The sequence below is a fragment of the Clinocottus analis genome, unplaced genomic scaffold, assembly GCF_023055335.1.
Source record: "Clinocottus analis isolate CAN_PGR_092001 unplaced genomic scaffold, fCliAna1.0.p SCAF_17, whole genome shotgun sequence".
Taxonomy (NCBI): Eukaryota; Metazoa; Chordata; class Actinopteri; order Perciformes; family Cottidae; genus Clinocottus; species Clinocottus analis.
The window spans coordinates 16,323,503-16,348,811 of record NW_027175898.1 but is presented as its reverse complement, the minus strand read 5'-3'; the positions used below and the strand labels follow the sequence as shown (position 1 = coordinate 16,348,811).

The 25,309-nt window shown below is 46.3% G+C and overlaps 2 protein-coding genes across 3 annotated transcripts in view; one reads left to right on the top strand and one right to left on the bottom strand.

Annotated features, from left to right (window-relative positions):
• The window catches only part of stag1a (STAG1 cohesin complex component a), a 37,659-nt gene extending 20,044 nt beyond the window's left edge, over positions 1–17,615 (top strand). The window contains exons 2-32 of one of the 2 annotated variants that reach the window (XM_068579764.1): positions 1,284–1,508; positions 2,204–2,324; positions 2,443–2,598; positions 2,699–2,795; positions 2,896–2,972; positions 3,436–3,640; positions 3,748–3,899; positions 4,089–4,162; positions 4,834–4,957; positions 5,140–5,238; positions 5,317–5,396; positions 5,790–5,897; positions 6,470–6,584; positions 6,832–6,949; positions 7,082–7,185; positions 7,681–7,773; positions 8,561–8,854; positions 9,065–9,135; positions 9,614–9,782; positions 10,950–11,042; positions 12,202–12,376; positions 12,465–12,604; positions 13,223–13,324; positions 13,426–13,574; positions 14,082–14,210; positions 14,301–14,503; positions 15,073–15,238; positions 15,335–15,451; positions 15,581–15,695; positions 15,849–15,929; positions 16,105–17,615. In XM_068579764.1, coding sequence (XP_068435865.1) covers positions 1,480–1,508; positions 2,204–2,324; positions 2,443–2,598; positions 2,699–2,795; positions 2,896–2,972; positions 3,436–3,640; positions 3,748–3,899; positions 4,089–4,162; positions 4,834–4,957; positions 5,140–5,238; positions 5,317–5,396; positions 5,790–5,897; positions 6,470–6,584; positions 6,832–6,949; positions 7,082–7,185; positions 7,681–7,773; positions 8,561–8,854; positions 9,065–9,135; positions 9,614–9,782; positions 10,950–11,042; positions 12,202–12,376; positions 12,465–12,604; positions 13,223–13,324; positions 13,426–13,574; positions 14,082–14,210; positions 14,301–14,503; positions 15,073–15,238; positions 15,335–15,451; positions 15,581–15,695; positions 15,849–15,929; positions 16,105–16,128 — 3,780 coding nt within the window. In that variant the 5' untranslated portion in view covers positions 1,284–1,479 and the 3' untranslated portion in view covers positions 16,129–17,615. Of the gene's footprint in view, positions 1–1,283; positions 1,509–2,203; positions 2,325–2,442; positions 2,599–2,698; positions 2,796–2,895; positions 2,973–3,435; positions 3,641–3,747; positions 3,900–4,088; positions 4,163–4,833; positions 4,958–5,139; positions 5,239–5,316; positions 5,397–5,789; positions 5,898–6,469; positions 6,585–6,831; positions 6,950–7,081; positions 7,186–7,680; positions 7,774–8,560; positions 8,855–9,064; positions 9,136–9,613; positions 9,783–10,949; positions 11,043–12,201; positions 12,377–12,464; positions 12,605–13,222; positions 13,325–13,425; positions 13,575–14,081; positions 14,211–14,300; positions 14,504–15,069; positions 15,239–15,334; positions 15,452–15,580; positions 15,696–15,848; positions 15,930–16,104 lie in introns of both variants that reach the window. The other variant, XM_068579763.1, reaches the window with a different exon arrangement.
• Positions 17,616–18,320: 705 nt separating this feature from the next.
• pccb (propionyl-CoA carboxylase subunit beta) lies at positions 18,321–24,545 on the bottom strand. The gene is made up of 15 exons (XM_068579766.1): positions 24,265–24,545; positions 23,263–23,382; positions 23,095–23,163; positions 22,660–22,716; positions 22,453–22,566; positions 22,203–22,313; positions 21,558–21,666; positions 21,352–21,472; positions 20,871–20,952; positions 20,631–20,754; positions 20,419–20,526; positions 20,149–20,249; positions 19,891–19,989; positions 19,644–19,743; positions 18,321–18,888 (listed from the first exon to the last, which is right to left on the bottom strand). The coding sequence occupies exons 1-15, from the start codon at positions 24,496–24,498 to the stop codon at positions 18,767–18,769; spliced, it is 1,671 nt and encodes a 556-aa protein (XP_068435867.1). The 5' UTR covers positions 24,499–24,545; the 3' UTR covers positions 18,321–18,766.
• Between the last annotated feature and the right edge of the window lie 764 nt (positions 24,546–25,309).

Here is a 25,309-nt window from a genome sequence, read left to right as displayed (position 1 = left end):
GTGTGTGTGTGTGTGTGTGTGTGTGTGTGTGTGTGTGTGTGTGTGTGTGTGTGTGTGTGTGTGTGTGTGTGTGTGTGTGTGTGTGTGTGAGTGAGACAGACAGAAGATGACTGTGTGTGTGTGTGTGTGTGTGTGTGTGTGTGTGTGTGTGTGTGTGTGTGTGTGGATGCTATTCCTCACTACAAACACTGTGTTGAAGATCGTATTTAAATACACACTCTCTTAGCCTGCCCCCTACTGTTGCCCAGACCTACTTTCAAACACACACGTCTGCGCTCACACACACTCTGGGGAGACGCACTCTGCTCTCAACTCGCTGCAGGTGAGCAGAACTGGACCACAGCTGAGCAGCGAGCCAAATGAGGGCCGGGGGATTTTTTTTTTTGACCCACTTTCCCCAGTTAAAACTCAATTAAGCAGTTTGGAGAGAGACTTGTGGGCCGGAGGACTTTGTGGATCGTACTGCCCCGTGTGGCCGAGAGCGGTATCGCGCCTCCTCTGCTCTTTGCCCCTATTAGAATATGAACAGGCCAATAATAATAATTATAATAGCAATAACAATAACTAATTTAGCTGATTGAGAGTCTTCACTCCAACTTAACTTCAACTTCTAAGTTATTTTGGGATTGTTTCATTGAGTGTGCAGCGTTTGTGGCACCTGGGAATTTCCACAACTCTGGAAAGGATCTCTTAAAATCATATTTATTACCAATTCTTTTATTTTTTTTTACTAGAAGGCATTCAGCCTACATCACAGCAGCTGTCTTCCTTCTGTATAATTCAACTTTTAATTAAAAATGGTTAAACAGTCACTGTAAGCCGGCCTGACTCTTGATTCAACTCATTAAAACTACTTGTTTTATGCTCTTTGGTACATTTCTAACAATTCTCAGTGGGTTGTTTCTGAGCATGTTGAATAACAATGTTCCCTGTGTTCAAATCCTCGCTCCTCGTTCCACAATATGTTGCTGTTGTAGTTCTCAACGTGTCCAGTTGGTGTCGTCCTCTCCCCGTTTCCAGCTGCAGGAAACAGCTGTGACACTTTGCACACTCAATATAAACTGTTCTGTGTTTAAAACCACGTGGGACAGTCATTCATCACAGTTTCCTTTAACAAATCATCATTCTAGGTGATCACTATCTTCCTTTTATACAATATAAATATTGTGTTTATATGCACGCTCTTAACTATTGCACACTGTGTGCATCTGCATCAGACTCTCTTTGTCATTTTGTTCACTTTAATGATCATTTTCTCTGTTTTTCTCCGTGTTGTTCTGCAGGCGCTGAAGAGAGTTAAGAGCCAGCGAGTTCAACGCGACCCGGAGCCTCTCCTCCCCCCTTTTCCCGCCCAGATCGCGTCCCCGACCGAGCTTCTGACCCCGTGCCGCCCGGACCCCGACACACACACACACACACACACACACACACTCGTTCCTGAAGACGCACACGAGCAGAGTTGCACACCTCGCCGCCAGGATGATCACCTCGGAGCTCCCTGTCCTGCAGTAAGGAAACGACTGAGAGGAGGAAGACACACAATGCAGCCAAAGATGCTTTTGTACTGGAGATAGAAGTCTAAACATGCATATGATCTTTGCATAATGCATGAAAATACACATTAGTCTATGTTTTTACTTATGTGAAAAAGTTTGTGGGTTTTTCTTTAATACTTAATATTTAATTTTTTAATTTTTTAATTTTTTTTACAGTTTAACAATAAAAAAAATCCTTCGAAAGTAAGAGAGAATACAATTAATTAACCATGCATCTGGCCGGGGAGGGCCATGTAGGAAAAGCTTAAGCAAGTAAATAAATAAAAATAATAAGAAACAAGCATGCAACACTTCAAAGACTTTATCTATCATCAATCAATCAATCAATCAATCAATCTTGACAACCACAAATTCAGTCCAACAAACAGATATAAAAAATATATACCCAAAGAGTTTTATTCACAGGGTTTTCTTATACTTAGACCTAAAGACCATATATATATATATATATATATATATATATATATATATATATATATATATATATATATATATATATATATATATATATATATTCTGTACATCTCAGAAGGAAAGTATTTCTTTCCATCTGGTGGATTTCTTTCATGATTTCAGTCCAGTTTTCTCTTCAGTGTGTTATTCTGTGCATCGAGTGTGTGAACACACTCCTCTGTGTTTCCTCTCAGGGACTCTTCCAACGAGTCCGGGGCGACAGACGCCGTGGCGTTAAGCATGAGCATCGGAGAGATCGAAGACCCCGAGGTGAAGGGCAAGAAGAAGAGAGGCAGGCCTGGAAAACAAGCCCCGGTACGAGTCTGCGTCGGCGGAGAAAGAGAGAGAGAGAGAGAGTGTGTGTGTTAGGAAATCAGACTGTATGCGTGTGTGTTTGCGTCCTCGTGTCGCTGACGCCTCCGTCTCCTCTCAGACGGCGAATAAGAAGCCGAGGAAGGCGCCGGCGGAAAAGGCCGCGGGCGTCGCGAGAGGCCGCGGGAAAGCTAACGGCGTGGCTCAACACAACGGGGGCGGCGGAGACCCCGTCACGCTGTTCGAGGTGGTCAAACTGGGCAAGAGCGCCATGCAGGTGAGTCCACACATCCACATGTATGAGATGTAAGATGCATTGTGCAAATTGAATATATTACATTGTTTTTGCTTGTGTGTGTGTGTGTGTGTGCGCGCAGTCGGTGGTGGACGAGTGGATCGAGTCGTACAAACAGGACAGAGACTTGGCGCTGCTGGATCTCATCAATTTCTTCATCCAGTGCTCGGGATGCAAAGGTACGACGAGCGACACGCGGCGTCGCCGCGCCAATCGTGTCATGAAATCGTGTCGTTTCTGAGATTGTGTGTGTTTTTTTAATATGTGTGTGAACAACAGGAACCGTGAGGATCGAGATGTTCAGGAACATGCAGAACGCAGAGATCATCCGCAAGATGACCGAGGAGTTTGACGAGGTAACCGCCTCTCGTGAAGGGTCCGTACGGTCATGGAAAACCTGGAAAATTGAGGGACAAATTCATATTTATTTGTGTCATTTAAGGTTCACTGTATGCTTTGAATCCTCATTGTTAGTTTAAATACGACATTTTATCACTTTTTACTGTTTACACACACATTTCATACAATGTTTGCTCATGAACATTTGGTTAAAAGTCATGGAAATTTGGTTTGAAGTCATGTAAATGTGGTTTAAAGTCATGTAAATGTGGTTAAGTCATGTAAATTAGGTTAAAAGTCAAGAAAAAGTTGGTAAAAGTCATGTAAATTTGGTTTAAAGTCATGTAAATTTGTAAAGTCTTGACCCGAGGTCGTTCTGATAGACGCCGCTAGCTCACTCCGTCTGATCCTTTCCCCCCCGTCTCCCTCCGTCTCCCCCGTTTCCCTCTCTCCCTCCCTCTCTCCCTCCCCCGCCTCCAGGACAGCGGCGACTACCCGCTCACCATGCCCGGGCCGCTGTGGAAGAAGTTCCGCTACAACTTCTGCGAGTTCATCAGCGTGCTGATCCGGCAGTGCCAGTACAGCATCATCTACGACGAGTACATGATGGACACGGTGATCTCGCTGCTCACCGGGCTGTCGGACTCGCAGGTGCGAGCCTTCAGACACACCTCCACGCTGGCAGGTGAGCACGGGGCCAGGGCCTGATGGATGGATGGATCCCCGCAGTCATTGTGCGATTCATATGACGCGCGCGTGTGTGTGTGTTTTATCTCCTTCGTCCCGGCGTAGCGATGAAGCTGATGACGGCGCTGGTGAACGTGGCGCTGAACCTCAGCATCCACCAGGACAACACGCAGCGGCAGTACGAGGCCGAGAGGAACAAGATCGCCGGCAAAAGAGCCAACGACAAGCTGGAGCTGCTGCTGCAGAAGAGGAAGGAGGTGGGATGAAGATGATGATGATGATGTCACGGATGCAGGATCAGAGTCTGAAGCTTCTTCTCCTGCAGAACCTTTAACACACAGATGATGATATGGCTTCAGCTCATGTTCCTTCATCAGCAGTAACAGACGTTGTCTCTGCTTTGTCGGGTTTTCCACCAGAGATATTAAATGTTTTTATCTTTGCAGCTTCAAGAAAACCAGGATGAAATAGAGAATATGATGAACTCCATCTTCAAGGGAATCTTTGTGCATCGCTACAGGTACACTTAGTGCATGTAGATGGACATTTCTTTTCTTTTTTTTAACTTACTTTTCACACCTACTTACTGACTTACTTACCTGCTTACTCACTTACTGACTCACTAACTTACTTAGGTACTTACTTACTTACTTACTTACTGACTTACTTACCTACTCACTTACTGACTTACTTACTTACCTACTTACTTACTGACGTACTGACTTATTTACTTACTTACCTACTTACTTACTGACTTACTTACCTACTTACTTACTGACTTACTTACTTACCTACTCACTTACTGACTTACTTACTTACCTACTTACTTACTGACGTACTGACTTATTTACTTACTTACCTACTTACTTACTGACTTACTTACCTACTTACTTACTGACTTACTTACTTACCTACTCACTTACTGACTTACTTACTTACCTACTTACTTACCTACTTACTGACTTATTTACTTACTTACCTACTTACTTACTTAGCTACTTACTGACTTACTTACTTACTTACCTACTTACTGACTTACTTACTTACTTACCTACTTACTGACTGACTGACTGACTTACTTACTTAGCTACTTACTTACTGACTTACTTACTGACTTACCTACTTTCTTATTTACTTAATGACTTACTCACTTACTTATAATAATATTAATAATAATATCTTATGTTCTAGGGACGCCATCGCTGAAATCCGAGCCATCTGCATCGAGGAGATCGGCGTGTGGATGAAGATGTACAGCGACGCCTTCCTGAACGACAGCTACCTGAAGTATGTCGGCTGGACGCTACACGACCGGGTAGGACGATGCTGTTGTTGTTGTTGTTGTTGTTGTTGTTGTTGTTCTCACATTTCTTCAAGACTTGTTTGATCTTTGAACGGCTCTGATGATGTTAAACAAACCTTAAACTCACCACGGTCTGTTTTTAATCCCTCTCTCTTCCTCTCTCCCCCTTTCTCCCCCCTCCCCTCCTCCTCCAGCAAGGGGAGGTGCGTCTGAAGTGCCTGAAGGCTCTGCAGAACCTTTACACAAACCGAGAGCTCTTCCCAAAGCTGGAGCTCTTCACGAACCGCTTCAAGGTGACGAGAGAAGAGAAAACCTGGTGAATCCTTCTGTGTTATCCTTTTATTGCAGCTCTTCCCTCTCTGTTTTCACAGGACCGCATCGTGTCCATGACGCTGGATAAGGAGTACGACGTGGCCGTGGAGGCCATCCGGCTGGTCACGCTCATCCTGCAGTGAGTCCTTCAGTCTGCAGCGTTGCATTGTGGGAGCTCGTAGAGTCTCGTGAAGTATCAGAGATGCTTGTGGGCCGTTTATTAGATCTGAAAGGTTCAAATGCAGCCAGACAGTTTTTATTCCCTACTCTGCTTCCACTTGTACGACTGCAGCGTTTCTTCAAACGCGTCACACCTCTTAAGCTGAAATTTATACAAATTATAATACCCAGCATGCCCCAATCCGAGCATATTTAGGCATAAAGGTTATAACTTGAACCAAAGCAACACAGTTTTGTTTTACTAAAACACCTCAGGAACGGGTCGAGGTAACGTGGAAAATGAACTGAGGAGACACTGACATGTTTTAGTGTTTGTGTCGGGGGTAACGGGGTCTCCGTGTGTTCGTTGCAGGGGCAGCGAGGACGCTTTATCCAACGAGGACTGTGAGAACGTTTACCACCTGGTGTACTCGGCCCACCGGCCGGTGGCCGTGGCTGCAGGAGAGTTCCTGCACAGGAAGTAAGACTCGCCTTTCATCTGCTGGGACAGGAAGCAGCGACCAGCTTTTTACTTTCTCTTCATTTGTTTGTTTTGAATGTCTTTTATTAACTTTTCCACTTTTTTTCCACTTTTTTCACCTCTGTCAATCCATCGTTTCTACATTTTATTCACACAATCTCTGTTCCTGCCTCTCTCTCTCTCTCTCTCTCTCTCTCTCTCTCTCTCTCTCTCTCTCTCTCTCTCTTCTCTCTCTCTCTCTTCCTTCCTTCCCCTCTCTCTCCCCCGCTCTCCCTCCTCTTCTCTCTCTGTCTCTCTCTCTCTCCCCTCCTCCTTCTCTCCATCCTCTCTCTCTGTTTCTCTCCCTCCCTCTCTCTCCCCCTCTCCATGTCTCTGTCTCTCACGCTTTCTCCCTCCTCCCTCTCACCCCCTCCCTCCCTCTTCATCTCTCTCTCCCGCCTCATTTCTCTCGCTCTTCCTCTCCCTCCCTCTCTTTTCCTCCCTTTCCCTCCCTCCTCCCCCCTTCCTTCCCTCTTCATCTCTCTCTCCCTCCCTCCCCCTCCCTCTCCCTCTCTCTCCCCCCTCCCCCTCAGGCTGTTCAGTCGTCATGACCCTCAGGCGGAGGAGGCGTTGGCGAAGCGTCGTGGGCGGAGCAGCCCCAACGGGAACCTCATCCGCATGCTGGTGCTGTTCTTCCTGGAGAGTGAGGTAACTCAAGATCACAAGTACACACACCGAGTACACACAAAGGTACTTCATGTATACAAATATTGTGTTGTATACATTCCTTTCTGTGTGTTGGGATCACTGACAACTTTATGTGATGAGAGATGCGGAGGAGGAGAAAAAGAGGAATCATCCACAACTTTTAGAGAGATATAAGAGTTCAGTGTGTGTGTGTGTGTGTGTGTGTGTGTGTGTGTGTGTGTGTGTGTGTGTGTGTGTGTGTGCGTAGCTCCACGAGCATGCGGCCTACCTGGTGGACTCGCTGTGGGAAAGCTCTCAGGAGCTGCTGAAGGACTGGGAGTGTATGACGGAGCTGCTGACGGAGGAGCCCGTGCAGGGGGAGGAGGGTAAGTCATGTGACCTCTCCCTCGGCCAATGAAAAGGCTCGAGGTTACCTCGCAACGCCGCAGCCGACCAAACAAGCTGGGACAGAATGACGTACAGAGATCTTCTTCATTTAAACTCTTCTCTCTCACCAGTGTTGTCGGACAGACAGGAGAACGCTCTGATAGAGCTGATGGTGTGCACCATCCGACAGGCGGCGGAGGCTCACCCACCTGTTGGCAGAGGCACCGGCAAACGGGTAGGTCAACACACACACACACACACACACACACATACACACAATACTTTGCATTGTACACAGGTGAGACTGAGCAGCTGGATGCTATTAGCTTCCTACATTTAGATGTGGAAGTTCAATAAATAAATATTTCCTGACTTATGCTCCGACAAAGTATTTTACTTTTGTACAACAGAGTCTCAGTTTGGTGAAATAGATTCATGAAAAGCTGCTAATGAGATTAAGCACTAACATTTAAGAAAGAAAATACTGTGAAAATCTCGCGAAAGAAAACAGCTTTTTTACTCATTTGTATATTTCTTTATGAAAGTTTTGGCTTAATATTTTGGCACAGTATCCATGATGAAGGTAGAAAGAGACACATTAAAAACTCCTCCAGGATGGAAAGAAGTAGACAGAATATTCCTGTCTATTTTAACCCAAAAGCAGTGTTTTATCGCCCTCCTTGTTTTTCTCACTACATCTGACCTTGAGCTCTGCGTCTCGCTTGTCAAGGTGCTGACGGCGAAGGAGAGGAAGACGCAGATCGACGACAAGAACAAACTGACGGAGCACTTCATCATGACTCTGCCCATGCTGCTGTCCAAGGTGAGCGGCCGACCGGCCGGACGCTAAAAACACGACGCTAGCAAAACACATTGTTTTCCTCTGGTGGGTTTCATGCACGTCGCTAAGGCGCGGAGTCAACGTCACACTCTGCCAAGGCAGCCAATCGGATCAAGCGAGAGGCGCGGCTTTGTTCCTTCCTGTTGTCGTGTGGTGTGAACAGCGGGAAGGTGCTAATGTTAGCTAATGTTAGCTAATATTACAATCCTAGAAGGAAACGCGACTCTACCGCTCAGAAGACGCTCAAACTGACTCCCGCTCTCGTCATCAAGACGCAATTCGCGGAATAGATTCGCCGTATTTAAACTTACTTACGTACTTATACACAGAATTTTTAAAGATTTTTTTTATATCGTGAACCCAAAAACTCTTCTTCCTCCTCCTCCTCCTCCCACAACACAGCGAAGGCGACGTCTGCTTGAATCCATTTAGTAAATTTCAGCTTTAGCGCCCGGTTGCGCGTTTCTGTCCGGAGACGCTGACTAACGAGCCGGGTCGGCGGCTGACTGATGCGTTTGTCGAAGGTATCGATCGCAGGGTGTTACTTTACAGTCGGGGAGAAGTGTTATTGAACGTGAGCCGCTCCGGAGAAGTGCGCCGGCCAAATACTTCAAATGTAATCGAGCGTTTGACACAAAGCTGGGACACAAAGTTGATTGATTGGTCGTTCTCTTTCTGGCCTCCGTGTGTGCTTTCCTCTCTGCATGCTTCTTGATCTAAATCCCTCCTCCTCCTCCTCCTCCTCCTCCTCCTCCTCCTCCTACAACAGTACCAGGTGGACTCGGAGAAGGTGGCCAACTTGCTGCAGATCCCCCAGTTCTTCGACCTGGACGTGTACAGCGCCGGGCGCATGGAGAAGCACCTGGACGCGCTGCTGAAGCAGATCCGGCTGGTGGTGGAGAAGCACATCGAGATGGACGTGCTGGAGGCCTGCAGCAAGACCTACAGCATCCTGTGCTCCGAGGAGTACACCATCATGAACCGCGTGGACATCGCCCGCTCGCAGCTCATCGACGAGATGACGGATCGCTTCACGCACTCTGTGGAGGGGCTGCTGCAGGAGGTAGGGCCGGACGGGTGGAGATGGTGGAGAACAGATGGAGGCGTGAGACCCGAAACATCTCTGATATTCAGCCTCAAGCTGCACAGGAGTTGTTGCACGATTAGAACATTTTTAATATCAGCAAAACTACAAAGTAAATGCCATTTAAGTGCTACTAAAGTGCTGCTTTCCTTCGTCTTTGTGTACTTAACTCTGTTTGTTGTCCTGCAGGCGGAGGAGGCCGACGATGACGACATCTACAACGTTTTATCCACGCTCAAAAGACTCACAGCCTTCCACAAGTAGGACTCTGTCTTTGCAGCTTTCTTACTTTACTTTTTGCATTTGTGTATTAAAAGATACTCAGAAGTTCCTGCAGGGATCTGCAGTCATGGAAAACCTAATAATGAATCTGCTTTTAAAAGAAAGAGGTTCAAAATATCAGCAGGATACATACAGGCATCTATATCAATGTTTATTCTTTTAATCAAACTATTGTCTCTCATTCATTTGAGTCATTTAAGGTTTACTGTCTGCTTTGAATCCTCATTGTTAGTTTAAATACTACATTTTATCACTTTTTACTGTTTACACACACATTTCAAACAATGTTTGCTCATGAACATTTGGTATAAAGTCATGTAAATGTAGTATAAAGTCATGTAAATGTAGTATAAAGTCCTGTAACTCCATTGGTCAACATGTGTCTGAGCCCTGTTCCTGTTAAACTGACTGAACTCTGTCATATTAAAGTCGCGTCCTCTTGTTTCCTGACTTCAGCGCTCACGACTTGACGCGGTGGGATTTGTTTGGGAACTGCTACCGGCTGCTGAAGGCCGGCATCGAGCAGGGCTCCATGCCGGAGCAGATCGCCGTCCAGGCCCTGCAGTGCTCGCACTACTCGGTCCTCTGGCAGCTGGTCAAGGTCACGGAGGGGTCGCCCAGCAAGGTGCGGGACTCACACAACCAATCACAATGAAACAACAAAGCCTGTTAGCGAGGAGGTTCAGTCCAAAAGCTGTGTCGTTCGGTTCAAAAATGGAAAAGTTATAACCTTTTATAACCTCGGGTTGAGGCATGCTGGGTATTAGTATTTGCATAAAATTCGGCAGAGTCGAAAAAGTCCAAAGAGAGTAGGGAAAAAATTGATTTTTTTATGTACTAATACACTACCCACAAGGATCTATTGTACTTTGTTAGACTCCTACGAGCTCGTAGGGTTACAGAGACGCGTCTTTTATTGAAATCAGACTTTTTAAAATGTTTTTATTAAAGATCTAGTGAGACGTTACAGCCGCCGCTGTAATGACGGCGAGGTTATAACTCTTCTCACAATGCTTTACTGCATTTCAGTAATTTAAATGAAGTTCATCAACGTTGTGGGTCCGTAGATCCGTTAGGAAACGTCTCTTGACTTCTTTTTCATTTTCCTTGTCCGATAATAAGCGGCGCAGGGCTTCAAAAGGTAAAACACCACCAGCTCGTATCTTCGGCCGGGAGCTTATCTGTATTTCTGCAGCTTTGGCGACACAATGGAGGCAGGATGCTGACCTCCAGCAGTCCAGCGGCCTCCTCCCAGTCATCTCATGAAGCACCTGAACGCATCCCGAGGACATCACCTCCAAAACGGTTTCACTCGGGGTCGTCCTGCTCGGCGGCACGTTTCCTCTTCCCGTCACTCAGACCCTCAGCGGCTTAAATATTCCCCGTTGTTCGCCCCTTAAACGTCACTTAACTCTTCTCTATTAACCCCGTTTAATGTAAAATATCATTATTAAATGCTCTTCGAGCCTTTTGGCGACAGAGTGTATTGATTTCTCCGCCTCCAGCGAAGTCGGCCGGTGATTTAATGAAGTCATTAAAGTGAGATGATGTCGCCCGACTGATGCTGCGCTGAGCATCGACTCCTGCTCAGGGGCGCTTGTGACACTAATGGCTCTCTGTGTGTGTGTGTGTGTGTGTGTGTGTGTGTGTGTGTGTGTGTGTGTGTGTGTGTGTGTGTGTGTGTGTGTGTGTGTGTGTGTGTGTGTGTGTGTGTGTGTGTGTGTGTGTGTGTGTGTGTGTGTGTGTGTGTGTGTGTGTGTGTGTGTGTGTGTGTGTGTGTGTGTGTGTGCAGGATGACCTCGTGGCTCTCAGGAGAGTGGTGAAGTCGTTCTTGGCTGTCTGCCAGCAGTGCCTCTCTAACGTCAACACGCCAGTCAAAGAACAGGTAACAACACACACACCTGTGTGACACACACACACACTTGTGTGACCAGCACACACACACACCTGTGTGACCCACACACGTCTCCACACATCATCACTACAGACTTTGACGTTGTTACAGATGTGTGCATTGCTGTCAGAAACCTTTTTATTTTTTATACCTTTTTTTATTTGTGTGTGTGTGATACAATGTGTTAGTGTGTGTGATACAGTGTGTTAGTGTGTGATACAGTGTGTGTGTGATACAATGTGTGATACAGTGTGTGTTAGTGTGTGATACAATGTGTGTTAGTGTGTGATATAGTGTGTATGGTACAGTGTGTGTTAGTGTGTGTGATACAGTGTGTTAGTGTGTGATACAGTGTTAGTGTGTGTTAGTGTGTGTGATACAGTGTGTTAGTGTGTGATACAGTGTGTTAGTGTGTGATACAGTGTGTTAGTGTGTGATACAGTGTGTTAGTGTGTGATACAGTGTGTGTGATACAGTGTGTTAGTGTGTGTTAGTGTGTGATACAGTGTGTGTGATACAGTGTGTTAGTGTGTGATACAGTGTGTGTGATACAGTGTGTTAGTGTGTGTTAGTGTGTGATACAGTGTGTGTGATACAGTGTGTTAGTGTGTGTTAGTGTGTGATACAGTGTTAGTGTGTGATACAGTGTTAGTGTGTGTTAGTGTGTGTGATACAGTGTGTTAGTGTGTGATACAGTGTGTATGATACAGTGTGTGATACAGTGTGTTAGTGTGTGATACAGTGTGTGTGATACAGTGTGTTAGTGTGTGTTAGTGTGTGATACAGTGTGTTAGTGTGTGTTAGTGTGTGATACAGTGTGTGTGATACAGTGTGTTAGTGTGTGTTAGTGTGTGATACAGTGTGTGTGATACAGTGTGTTAGTGTGTGTTAGTGTGTGATACAGTGTTAGTGTGTGATACAGTGTGTTAGTGTGTGTTAGTGTATGATACAGTGTGTGTTAGTGTATGATACAGTGTGTATGATACAGTGTGTGTTAGTGTGTGATACAGTGTGTGTGATACAGTGTGTTAGTGTGTGTTAGTGTGTGTGTGGATGGATGTGTATTTATTTACTTTCCTTCAGTCCTGGTTGTAGAAGAACAGGACACAGTGTTTCATGGCCTCCTACCTCCTCGTGTCCTTTCCTTCAGGCCTTCATGCTGCTCTGTGACCTTCTGATGATCTTCAGCCACCAGCTGGTGTCCGGCGGCCGCGAGGCGCTGCAGCCGCTGGTCTTCAACCCGGACGGCACCCTGCAGAACGAGCTGCTCACCTTCGTCCTGGACCACGTCTTCATCGACCAGGACGACGAGAGCCAGAGCATCGGTGAGGCCGAGCGCTCCTTCCTGGTCCGAGCAACGTGAGCGTGAATTTTAATGTCACTGATATTTTACTGTCCTCTTCCTCCCCGTAGAGGGAGACGAGGAAGACGAGGCCAACAAGATCGAGGCGCTCCACAAACGGAGAAACCTGCTCGCCGCTTTCTGCAAACTCATCATCTTCGACATCGTGGACATGTCTGCTGCTGCCGACATCTTCAAACACTACATGAAGGTACTTTATACTACATAGAGGTACTTTATACTACATAGAGGTACTTCTTTACGCTACATGAAGGTACTTAACACGACATGAAGGTACTTATTTAAGCTACATGAAGGTACTTTATACTACATAGAGGTATTTTATACTACATGAAGGTACTTTACACTACATGAAGGTACTTTACACTAGATGAAGGTACTTTATACTACATGAAGGTACTTTATACTATATAGAGGTACTTCTTTACGCTACATGAAGGTACTTAACACGACATGAAGGTACTTATTTAAGCTGCATGAAGGTACTTCTTTACGCTACATGAAGGTACTTTACGCTACATGAAGGTACTTTATACTACTTCTTTAAGCTACATGAAGGTACTTTACACTACTTCTTTAAGCTGCATGAAGGTACTTCTTTATACTACATGAAGGTACTTCTTTAGTCTTCAGACATGAAATATAGAGGACGTATTCGACCGATACAGACGAGAAACCAGCAGCTGAAACTGCATCAAAAAAGTGGATTTAAATGACAAAGAACTTTTTTATTCTTGAGTCTAGATTGCAGATTAGATTTCATCGTATTATTATACTTAGAGTATTTTTTATTGTGTTTCTGTCTCAGTACTACAACGACTACGGCGACATCATCAAGGAGACTCTGAGTAAAACCAGACAGACGGACAAGATCCTCTGTGCCAAGACGCTCATCCTCAGTCTGCAGCAGGTGAGACGTCCACGCAGACGATGTAGCACACGCTCAGAGAGTGTGTGTGTGTGTGTGTGTGTGTGTGTCTGTGTGTGTGACACGTTGTCGTTGTGCTGCAGCTGTTCAACGAGCTGCTGCAGGACCAGGGGCCCAACCTGGACCGCACCTCGTCCCACGTCAGCGGCATCAAGGAGCTGGCGCGCCGCTTCGCCCTCACCTTCGGCCTGGACCAGATCAAGACCCGGGAGGCCGTCGCCACGCTGCACAAGTGAGCCCACAATGCATTGCGTCTCGGCGCCTTGAGACCCGACAAAGTGTCGGCTCGGCCGTTTCAATGGGAACAAAAAAAATATTTTTATTTCACCTTAAATGAATTTCACTTTGTGTTGTTCTTCTTTTACGTCTTTCCTTGTTTTTCAAATTTTTGGTCTAATTTCTATCTCTCTCTCTTTCTCTCTCTCTCTCTCTCTCTCTCTCTCTCTCCCTCTCTCTCTTTCATTCTCCCTCTCTCTACCTCCCTCCCTCTCTTTCTGTCTTTGTCTCTCTCTCTCTCACTCTCTCTCTCCCCTTCCCTCTCTTTCTTTTGCCCTCTCTCTCTTTCCTTCTCCCTCGCTTTCCCTCTCTCTCTCTACCTCCCTCCCTCCCTGTCTCCCTCTCTCTCTCTCTATCTTCCTCTCTCTCCCTCTCCTTTCCTCTCCCCCTCTCTCTCAACCTCCCTCCCTCTCTTCCTGTCTCCCTCTCTCTCCCTCCTTCCGCTCTCTCTCTCTCTCATCAGGGATGGAATAGAGTTTGCGTTTAAGTACCAGAATCCTCGGGGTCCAGAGTTTCCTCCCATCAACTTGGCCTTCCTGGAGGTTCTGAGTGAATTCTCCTCTAAACTCATCCGCCAGGACAAAAAGACGGTGTAAGTCCTCCTTCCTTCCTTCAGCTCCTCCTCCCATGAAGCTGCGAGGGGAATCACGTCTTCCTCACGTCTCCCTCTCGTCTTCCTCAGCCACTCGTACCTGGAGAAGTTCATGTCGGAGTCGATGTCGGAGCGCCGGGAGGACGTGTGGCTGCCGCTGATCTCCTACAGGAACAGCCTGCTGACGGGCGGAGACGAGGACCACATGTCGGTGACGTCGGGCTCCAGCAGCAAGGCCGGCTCGGTGCGCAGCAAGAAGGGCCGGCCGCCGGCCCACAAGAAGCGCATCGAGGGTGAGGAGGGGGGGGGATATCAGGGTCATGGAAAACCTGGAAAAGTCATGGAAATTTAAAGTCTTGGAAATTTGGTTTTAAAAATAATACAAATTTTGTATAAAAAAAAAATGGAAATTTGGTTTAAAAAATGATTTTTTTTTTTTACATTTTTTTTTTGTCATGGAATTTTTTTTTTTTATGGAAATCTAGTATAAAAAAATGAAAATTTGGTAAAAAAAAAACAAAAACATTTTTTTAATGTTTTTTTTTTGAAGACATGGAAATATGGTTTAAAATGGAAATTTGGTAAAAAAAAATTTAATTTTTTTTTTTTTTAAAGAATTTTAAGGTCATGGAAATTTGGTAAAAATAAAAAATGGATTTTTTTTTAAGTCATGGAAATTTTGTATAAAAAAAAATGGAAATTTGGATTAAAGTTGTTAATTTGGTTAAAGAAAATGGAAATTTGGTTTAAAATCATAGAAGTTCGGTATGAAGTCATCGAAACCCTTTTGTCAAAGCGTGTGTGAACCCTGAGTCTGCGGTTGTGTAACCGGCTCTTTGTGCGTTCATCTTTCTCCCAGAAGAGAGCAGCGTCGAGGGCTCGTGGATGTTGCGCAACGACACCCTCCAGACACCGGGGGCGCTGCAGGCTCCTCAGCTCACCTCCACGGTTCTCCGAGAGAACCGACCGGCGGAACACATGCCCGACCCGGACTCAGAACCCGGGTCGGAGAACGACTTCGTGCACAAGTGGGTACACAAAACACCGGGGGAGGTTAACTCCGCCTCTTTTGTGACGCACGTGCAGTGTGTTGATGCTGTTGCGTTGTTTTTGTCGGCCTGCAGTCCTCAGATGCAGATGTCGTGGCTCGGCCAGCAGAAGATGGAGGAGGTGAACAGGAAGGACCGGACGGGCTTGAACTACATCAAAGCACGCAGCAACCAGGGCGTCCGGCAGACGGTGTAAGTGTGTTAAGCTTTTTACAGCGTAGGCAAAGTTGTGTACATGTGGAAAAGTAAAATTGAATGAATGAAGAGCGAATAAGAAATAAAGTATAAAACAGTTTTCCTCCTCATGATGTTTCCCATCAGGCGTGGGCTGATGGAGGATGACGCAGAGCCCATCTTCGAGGACGTGATGATGTCATCGCGGGGCCAGCTGGAGGACATGAACGAGGAGTTTGAAGACACGATGGTGATCGACCTGGTCAGTGATGTCACTTCCTGCCACCATGTTTGTTTTTTTTTACAATGCAGAACAATAAAGATCTTAAACCTGCTTCATAACAACAACAAAAAAAACATGAAAATGTCAAGTTTTTTCCAACATTAAATGTCTTTAAACTTTCGTCGTCTGCAGCCGCCTTCGAGGAACCGACGGGAACGAGCAGAATTAAGACCGGACTTCTTCGACTCTGCGGCGATGATCGAGGACGAGTCGGTTAGTAACACTTTTATTCAAATGTTGACACAAAAAGTCACACAAAACGATGTAAAGTCTTTGCTTCCAGCCTCTACAACGTCAGCACTTCCTGTTGTGTTGTTGTTGCTTCCTGTAAAGCTGGAAGCTCAGATGTTCCCCGTCTCTCAGGGTCTGACTCTCTCCTCTCCTGCAGGGGTTCAGCATGCCCATGTTCTGATCTGGGAGAGAAGAAAGGGTTAAAGATCCTGAGATCCTGATCCTCATCGGGAGCTAAGAGGAGGTTTTTGGGACCATTCTGACCCGGATGAACCTGCAAATCAAACTCTTTAAGGAGAAGAAGAAGAAGAAAAAAAACATTGTCGAAATACTTTTCCTCTTTCTGTAAAGACACGACGGAGCGATGGAGCGACGTTCCAGCGGACCGGATGGAAAAGTGTGACAGGAGCCTCTGATCCTTCAGGCGAGGCCGGAGGAGATCCGGGAATATTCTCTCTGGATTATGGAAGAGCTTCTTTGTTGCTCTAAATCTTCCTCCTCCCTCCTCCTCCTCCTCCTCCGGCTCTTGTTAGCGGTTAGCTCTGGTGGCGCTCTCGCAGTTTTTACGGCTCCTCCCCCTTCGTCCCCCCCACCCGTGACACAGATGTACAGTCGTTTGGTTGCAGCACAGAGCGGCGTAACACGCTGTGAAGCCCCGCCTCCTTCCTCCCGCCAAACCACGCCCCCTTTTTTGTTGGTGTCGCACTTCCGGTCCGTCTCGTTAAATCCAACATGGAGGCGATCTCAATACTAAGTGTTCTGTATCTTTGCTCTTACTCGCACCGACTTCCTCTGTTCGCCATCCGAGTCCTCGTACGTTGTGGTGCGTGTGTGTGTGCGTGTGCGTGTGTGTGACGTGGGCGTGTGTGTGTAGTTTGCACGTGCACGCTGGTGGGAGTGTAACTGTCATTTGTGCGTGTGTGTGCGTGTGTGTGTGATTGTCACCCCCAACCAACCAACCTCGGACAGAGACCTCCACCCTCTCAGATATCTCGGAAACATTCTGCACACACGCACACACACACACAGACACACACACAAGTTTTGAAGTTTTTAAAAAAAGACAATAAACATATTTTGAATTCTGTAGCTTTAGTACTAAAGTTTTAAACTGTGTTTTTTTGTTTTTGTCCGATGTTTGTACAGCTTTTTTCTTGACCGTGTTATCTGGTTTGTTGCCATGTTGTGGCCTACATACTGACAGTATATTCCAGCCCCGCCCCCTTTCCCTCTCTCACCTGTCACTCATATCTCATGGCAGACCTCAGCTCAGATTGTTGCTGCTGGACGCCATTTTTTTATTTGTTTTGTCGTCGATTGTAACGGTTTTGCAGGTTTCAGTATTTCGGCCGAGTGTCGCCGCGTCGCGTTCCTTCAGTGTTCTGAGGGTTTGAAGACGTTCTCATCGTTCAGATGGATTTCTACGCCTGACAGATTAGTTTGAATGTGTTTTTTTTAAATGTTTTCCCGCCTCATCCGTCACTCAACCCCGTCCCGTTCCTCCCTCGGCTGCTCGTCAGTCCTTCCTGTAAATATCAAGAGACAATTGGATCTTTTCTGCCGTGCAGTTGACATCAGTTGCCCCGAAAAAGCTCCAACAAAAGCCTGTTTTTTTTTTTTTTTCTGTGAACCTGAAATTCTTTTTAATAAAATAAAATCTGTAATCGATCGATGGTGTTTGTGTGTAGCGCTTGTTGTGTGTAACGGTCTGCAGGTTCAACTTGTTCTCCCGTGATCCTCCTCGGCCGGCGTTCGTGCTTTTTCCGACGTCTCCTGAACGTCTCTCGTCCACGTTGACGTTTGTCCTCAGTCGACGTCCAGAAGTCCTCAAACTTTTATTTTCGGTGATGTGAAATATTCATTTTCAGCCGAGGAGCCGACCAGCGCAAAAAAAGATGTTGCCATCTTTGGAAAGAATATATACAATTCAGTTTGTGAACTTACGCCTATATTTTATTGAATATGTATTAATAACACTTATATAATGTACTATATTTAAATGATCTCACGTACCTGTGCACCTGGTATGAACGGTGTAAAAGTGGAGTTTTGGATTTTGTTTGTTTTCCAGTTCAGGATGGCGTTCACCATCTAAAGCAACGTGGCTCAACCTGCTTTCATTTTACTCCTGATTTATGCATTTTGCCAGAAGAAACAAGTGTTAATTTACCTTTTTCCACCTGTGTTTTTTTTACCTGTGCATTCCCGTTACGCCCGTTTGAAAACCAAAGAGAGAGAGAGAGAGTGCAGAAGAACGAGAGCCACTGAAGAGATCCAGAAAACTGCTTTTATACTTAAACTGATGTTGTGGGAATTACATTAGACATATATATTGTTTAAATAAAGAAAGTAAAAGTAGGAAGACACACACGGTACAGAGTCCATGATTTATTTTACAAACGGCAGAGCAGAGGGAGGAAAGGCACGACGTCAAACACAGAGAGCGTCTGAGTGTCATAAAGTACACACCAGAAACCTTCAACACATACATGATGTGGTAACAGAGTACAGCATGTTAGCGTTCCCACTGCTACCGTCCTGTTGACGGTTCAGATCCAACCGGGTTCTCAAAGGGACCAATATGGCCGCTGCTGACACAGCAGTTACCTCAAATGTGTCTTTTCACTATTTACGTCCAAGTGCTGTGAGATGAGATGGATGTGCTGAGGACGCTGTTCTAGGTTTATAGTTAAAAAAACACAACTCGTGAGGCTGCTCGAGTGGTGCGGGACGAGACAAACGTTTGCTTGGCCGAGAGGTCGTCACGAGGTCAGATCCCACGGCCTTCAGGAGGCGGCGCCGTCGTGCCCGCGGTTGTTTCACAGCGGGATGTTGGCGTGCTTCTTCCAGGGATTCAGCTGCTTCTTGCTGGCCAGCACCTCCAGGTCTCTGCAGATCCTCTGGCGAGTGGTCGACGGCTCGATGATGTCGTCCACGAAACCTGAAACAAAAACCAGACGGCCGGTCAGCATTATACCTAGAGCAGGATGCACGACATCTAGAGCACGACATCTAGTGAATTCTACGTAGTGCACGACATCTAGTGCACAACGCATGATATCTGACATCTAGTGCACGACGCATTATATCGAGTGCACGATATCTAGTGCATGATACGACATCTAGTGCTCGATATAATATCTAGTGCACGACATCTAGTGCACAACGCATGACATCTGACATCTAGTGCACGACGCATTATATCGAGTGCACGATATCTAGTGCATGATAGGACATCTAGTGCACGATATGATATCTAGTGCATGATATATCTAGTGCACGACATCTAGTGCACAACGCATGATATCTAACATCTAGTGCACGACGCATTATATATAGTGCACGATATATAGTGCATGATATCTATTGCATGATATGACATCTAGTGCACGATATCTAGTGCATGATATGATATCTAGTGCACAATATCTAGTGCATGATATGATATCTAGTGCACAATATCTAGTGCACAATATCTAGTGCATGATATGATATCAAGTGCATAATATCTAGTGCATAATATGATATCTAGTGCATGGTATCTAGTGCATGATATACTGCTTGACACATGACATCGAGTGCACGACGCACGATATCTAGTGCACGATATCTAGTGCACGATAAGACATCTAGTGCACGACATCGAGTGCACGACGCATGACATCTAGTGCTCTGAAGAAAACGGGCAAAGTTGACCTCTGAGCGCGGCTGGGAACGGGTTGGCGAACTTCTCCACGTATTCGGCCTCCGCCGCCGCCTGGTTCTCCTTCCCTCTGAAAATAATCTGGACAGCACCCTGAGAGAGAGAGAGAGAGAGAGAGAGAGAGGGAGAATAGAGAGAGAGAGACAGACCTCTTGTGAGCCGTCTGCAGGTGAAGCCTCCTGGTGATGAGCCGCGTGCTCCAGAGAGACACCAGGACGGACTGAACTCGTGTGTTTGTACCTTAGCACCCATGACGGCGACCTCCGCCGTGGGCCAGGCGTAGTTCACGTCTCCTCTCAGGTGTTTGGAGCTCATCACGTCGTAGGCTCCTCCGTAAGCCTGACACACACACACACACACACACACACACACAGCCATGTGTCTCATTAATGCACCGCTCAGGTGAGGAGCTACAGGTGCTCTTTGCTGCACTTTGACTTTCAGCATCTCATGTTGTTCTTCTCTCTCTCTCACACACACACACACACACACACACACCTTTCTGGTGATGATGGTTATTTTGGGGACCGTGGCCTCTGCAAAGGCGTACAGCAGCTTGGCTCCGTGTCTGATGATGCCTCCGTACTCCTGAGCGGTTCCTGTTGAGCATCGCAGGCGTTACTACTGGGTGTGTATGTCCCAATGTGAGGAGAAGGTCTGCTTCCACGTGAAGTAACACACTTCCTGGCTTTGCGTGTGTGTTTTCATGTGTTACTGTGTGTTTACTGTATCTGTCTCTTTAGATGCAGTGTCTTGCACGGTGAATACCTGGCAGGAAGCCCGGCACGTCCACAAAGGTGATGATGGGAATGTTGAAGGCGTCACAGAAGCGCACGAAGCGAGCGCCCTTCACCGAGGAGTTGATGTCCAAACAACCTGGAGAGCCGACAAGAGAGAAGCAGATTATTTCCCACCATGCTCTCTTGCTGTGTTTGCGTGTGTCTCTCACTTTTTGGCCCTTTGATTATTGTTCCACTCACCAGAAGCCACTTTGGGCTGGTTACCCACAATGCCCACGGTGCGTCCGTTCATGCGGGCGAAGCCCACCACGATGTTTTTGGCGTAGTTGGGCATGATCTCGAAGAAGTCGCTCTCGTCCACCGTCTGAACAGACGCAGGAAAAACACTTTAATACTTTTAGCAGAGATTAAATGAATAAGAAGCGGCTGCACGCGTTTGAGCGTGTGTGTGTGTGTGTGTGTGTGTGTGTGTGTACTTACTGCTTTGACGATGTCCAGCATGTCGTAGGCTTTAGTCGTCTCCAGCGGCACGATCGTGTCCAACGAGTGAACCAGACGATCGCTGAGGAAGAGGAAATATGTCAGGATACTCTGCCACCGACAGCGCATTAAGGTGGAGGTGCAGGTAGAGGTGCAGGTGAGGATGCAGGTAGAGGTGCAGATGGAGGTAGAGGTGCAGGTAGAGGTGGAGGTGCAGGTAGAGGTGGAGGTAGAGGTGCAGGTAGAGGTGTAGGTGCAGGTAGAGGTGGAGGCTGAGGTGCAGGTAGAGGTGTAAGTGTAGAGGTGCAGGTAGAGGTGGAGGCTGAGGTGCAGGTGGAGGTGCAGATAGAGGTGCAGGTAGAGGTGTAAGTGTAGAGGTGCAGGTAGAGGTGGAGGCTGAGGTGCAGGTGGAGGTGCAGATAGAGGTGCAGGTAGAGGTGTAAGTGTAGAGGTGCAGGTAGAGGTGCAGGCTGAGGGTTACCTGCAGTCGTGGCACTCCCGGATGGGAGCTGCATCCTGATTGCTCAGCGGCAGGAAGTTGAAGAACTCTCGCACGTTGAGCAACGCCTCCACGTCGTCCTCAAACGCGTGATGAGCGACTCCTGAGAACCAGCAGGGTTTGAGTTCAGATGCTGAGTTCAACAGGACGCTCGACTCCTCGAGGAGCGACTTACAGGACAAACTAACCGGACACGGTGGTGTGTGTTTTGGCTCCGCCCAGCTCCTCTTGGGTCACGTCCTCGTTGGTGACGGACTTCACGACATCGGGTCCTGTGATGAACAGGTACGACGTGTCCTAGACACACACACACACACACACACACACAAACACACACACACCTGGCTAATGTGAGTGGGAAAAATAACGATGTAATTCATCGTGTGTCACCATACCAAAACTTCTGTGTCCACAATTAACGTGAAAGTCGGGTTACAAGCCGCTCCTATACCTTCGGTAGCGAGCTAGCTAGCGCTGCTGTTAGCTCCCTGCTGTAGCAAGCTAGCTTCCCACTAGCTGCTGCTGTTGCTACTGCCCGTGTCCCCGCTGCCCGAGTCGGACGTCGAGCCGGGGCTGGTCCCGCTACCTTCAGTGGTTGTCTATGAGCTAGCAGAGAGCTAGCAGAGGGCTAGCATCAGTGCTAGCTAGCTCGCTACCGAAAGTAGTAGCGGCTTGTAACGCGACTTTTACGGGAGCAAAAATTTGCAGAATTTACATTTTTAGAAACACTAAAACGTTTGGATGTGTTCTGTGGCTAAAAAATAAAATCATTAAAATGTTGATTATTAGATTACTGGATTGTGTTTTGAAGCTTTATTTGTGGCCCTTCCTACCTTGACCATGAAGGTAAAGTCCGTCAGGGCCGGCGAGTAGACGGCTCCTCCTGCACAGGGACCCATGATGAGGGAGATCTGAGGCACGACTCCAGAAGCCATCACATTCCTCTGGAGGAGGAAAAGGGTTTCTGTGTTTTTAGCGTCTGTTTAACCCCTTGAGGGCATTCAGCCTCATGCAAAGACAAAACGAACTGGAAGAGTGAGGTTCCAGTCAGCGAGCAGGTATCCTGTAAATGAGTTACAGTACCAGGAATATGTCGGCGTATCCAGCCAGAGACTCCACGCCCTCCTGGATCCGAGCTCCTCCGGAGTCGTTCAGCCCGATGACCGGGGCGCCGACCGTCAGGGCCTGGTCCATGATCTGAGCGCCAGAACATCAACACCGTATACATTGTTTTAGTGAAGGAACAATGCATCTATACGTAGCCTCATGTTGCCACATCGTCGCTGTTACCTTACAAATCTTCTGAGCATGAGCTCCAGACAGACTGCCGCCGAACACCGTGAAGTCCTGAAGGAAACCCAAAGACATCAGGGTTCATACATTCTGACCAATGGATTTATATGACCTTTAAACATATTTTCACGACCTTTAAACATATTTTCATGACCTTTAAACATATTTTCATGACTTTGAACCATATTTCCATGACCTTTAACCTATTTCCATGACTTTTAATCATATTTCTATGACCAAACATCTTGTGAAATCTGGGTGAAAACATAAAAAAGTTTTTCCTCGTGTTGAACTATTAAATATGATCTGCTGTTTACGTTCCTTATGACGCACTCCAGGAATGTACTCCTGTTTTTTTGGGGGTTTCATGTCACAAACGGGCTGCAGCTGCATCTCTGTGTTGCATGAATGACAATGAAAGACACGCCGTACCTGACTGAACACGTACACCAGCCTGCCGTTGATCCGGCCTCGGCCCGTCACGACGCTGTCGCCCGGGAACTACGGCAGAAAGGAAAGAGACAAAAAGATATTAGGAGATGTAAAGTATTTTAAAACCTCCAGAGGAAGAAAGAGAGCTGCTGGCTGAGCGGCGTGCACCTTGTTCTTGTCCTGCTCCATGCCGAAGTCGGAGCAGCGATGCTCCACGAACATGTCCGACTCCACGAAGGTGTCCGGGTCCAGCAGGAGCTCCACGCGCTCCCTGGCTGTCAGCTTCCCCTGCGACACACAACACAAACACACAAAGTTACTACACGTGAGGACACGACAGGTGCACATTACAACAAACACCTTGACATCATACAAATGTGTGGCCGGTGTTCATCATCCAGAGGGCGGCTTATTACAGGGTTTATACACATTATGACCAATGTATTTCCATGACTTCAACCAAATTTTAATGAGAGACAATAGTTTGATTCAAAGAATAAACATTTATATAGATGCCTGATAATAGTTTGAGCCTCTTTCTTTTAAAAGTATATTCATTATTTCAAACACAGTGTAATTGAACATTGTGAACACATGAATATAACACATTTACACGAGTTTTACTAAACCTTTTGCAATTATATTTTCTTCCAAAGGACTTATTCAGGCCTGGAAATAACCATTTTAAAATGCCATGTATTTTCCAGGTTCTCCATGACAATATGAACCCTGTAACTTGTTGTATTAGCCCGTAAACATGCAATTTTGACTATTTAGATATCATAACGTTATACCTCATACATCCATCACTTCCTTCCATATGTTAGGTTCACTGACCCACGGATTGCATGGAGTAAAACAGCACCAGCTTTAAGACTATAGCATAAATAACTTACACATAACCTAATCTCATGTCACTTGGCGGTCACCTTGGACCAGAAAGCACGTTGCAGAGCGGCCAAAGTGCCTTTGAGCAAACTGTTAGTTTGCAAGAAAGTTTGTTTTTAAAGGTCATTTAAAAGTGTGTAAATAAATAAATAAATAAGTGACTTTGAGTCAAGCGTCAACAACAGCTTTAGGTCTGTCGTTTTGACGCATTTAAAAGCAACACATGCCATCTTAAAGGTTGAGCTGACACTTAAAAATAAGACAATATATGTCGCCCTTTACCTTTTTGTGTTGTGCATCTATTCTGTGTTGACCTCCTCCGCGCAGCGCCGTCTCCCGTTTGTGGTCGATCCTCTCCTTCACGGTCATGGAGCCCCAGCGGCAGCCCCAGTGGAGGTTTGTGGGCGACATTGCGGCAGCGACTGCGCCGTATTTCCCGGGCGCCAGACTCCTGAAAGACGTCCTCAGCCCGTTTATCAGTCCGCCGCTTCTCAGAGCCACAGTGAAGGCCGCCATCTTTGCCTGACTTGTGTGTGTTCTCGGGCTCGTGCGAGAAGAGCCGAGAGTCCCGTCAGCGAGGTGGACGAGAGCGGCAGCAGGAGGGGGCGTTGACTAACGGAGGGGGCCGAGCCATCACAGCCAATGAGAAGGAAGGGTTGCGTAGAAATGGGCGGCACCCGGAAGAGATCTTGTTTGCCTTGAACTTCAATTACACAGGTTCCGATCCCCCATTCTCAAAAAGTCTGTGAGGGTTTAGGGCTGTCCTACTGTCAAATTATTGAGTGTTTTAAGGGCTCTCTGGCAGACATGTTAAACTGTATGAACCCTTTCCGTAAGTCCACATTTCTGTAGACTTTGTCCAAGGAAATTACCCACAATTCATAGCAATGTGACGTTAAACATTGGGTTGCCTTCGGAAGCGTGGAGACGGATGAAAAGGTAAACAAAGAGGACACATGGGTTTTCAGCCTGGTGAACGACATTCACTTGAAAACATTAAAGATTAAAGAAGGAACATAAAAACACATGAAATCAAAGGAATGGAAGCAAAGATTATATTAAGTGTAGACTGTCCAATTAATATTCTGGGAAACATCATGTTTTACATGAAGTTACCTTTATGTAAAAACTCTATTAGATAACTCTATTAGATAACAGTAATATGGTCCTTGTAGAAACTAATAATACATGTTACTTAAACAGGTATGTCTATATATAAGTGAGGTTTTTATTAGAAGATAAATTGTGACCTATATAAAAACGCAAATCTAATTCACCATAATTGAAGTAAATATATCAATATATTATAATAAAGAACAGATGTATT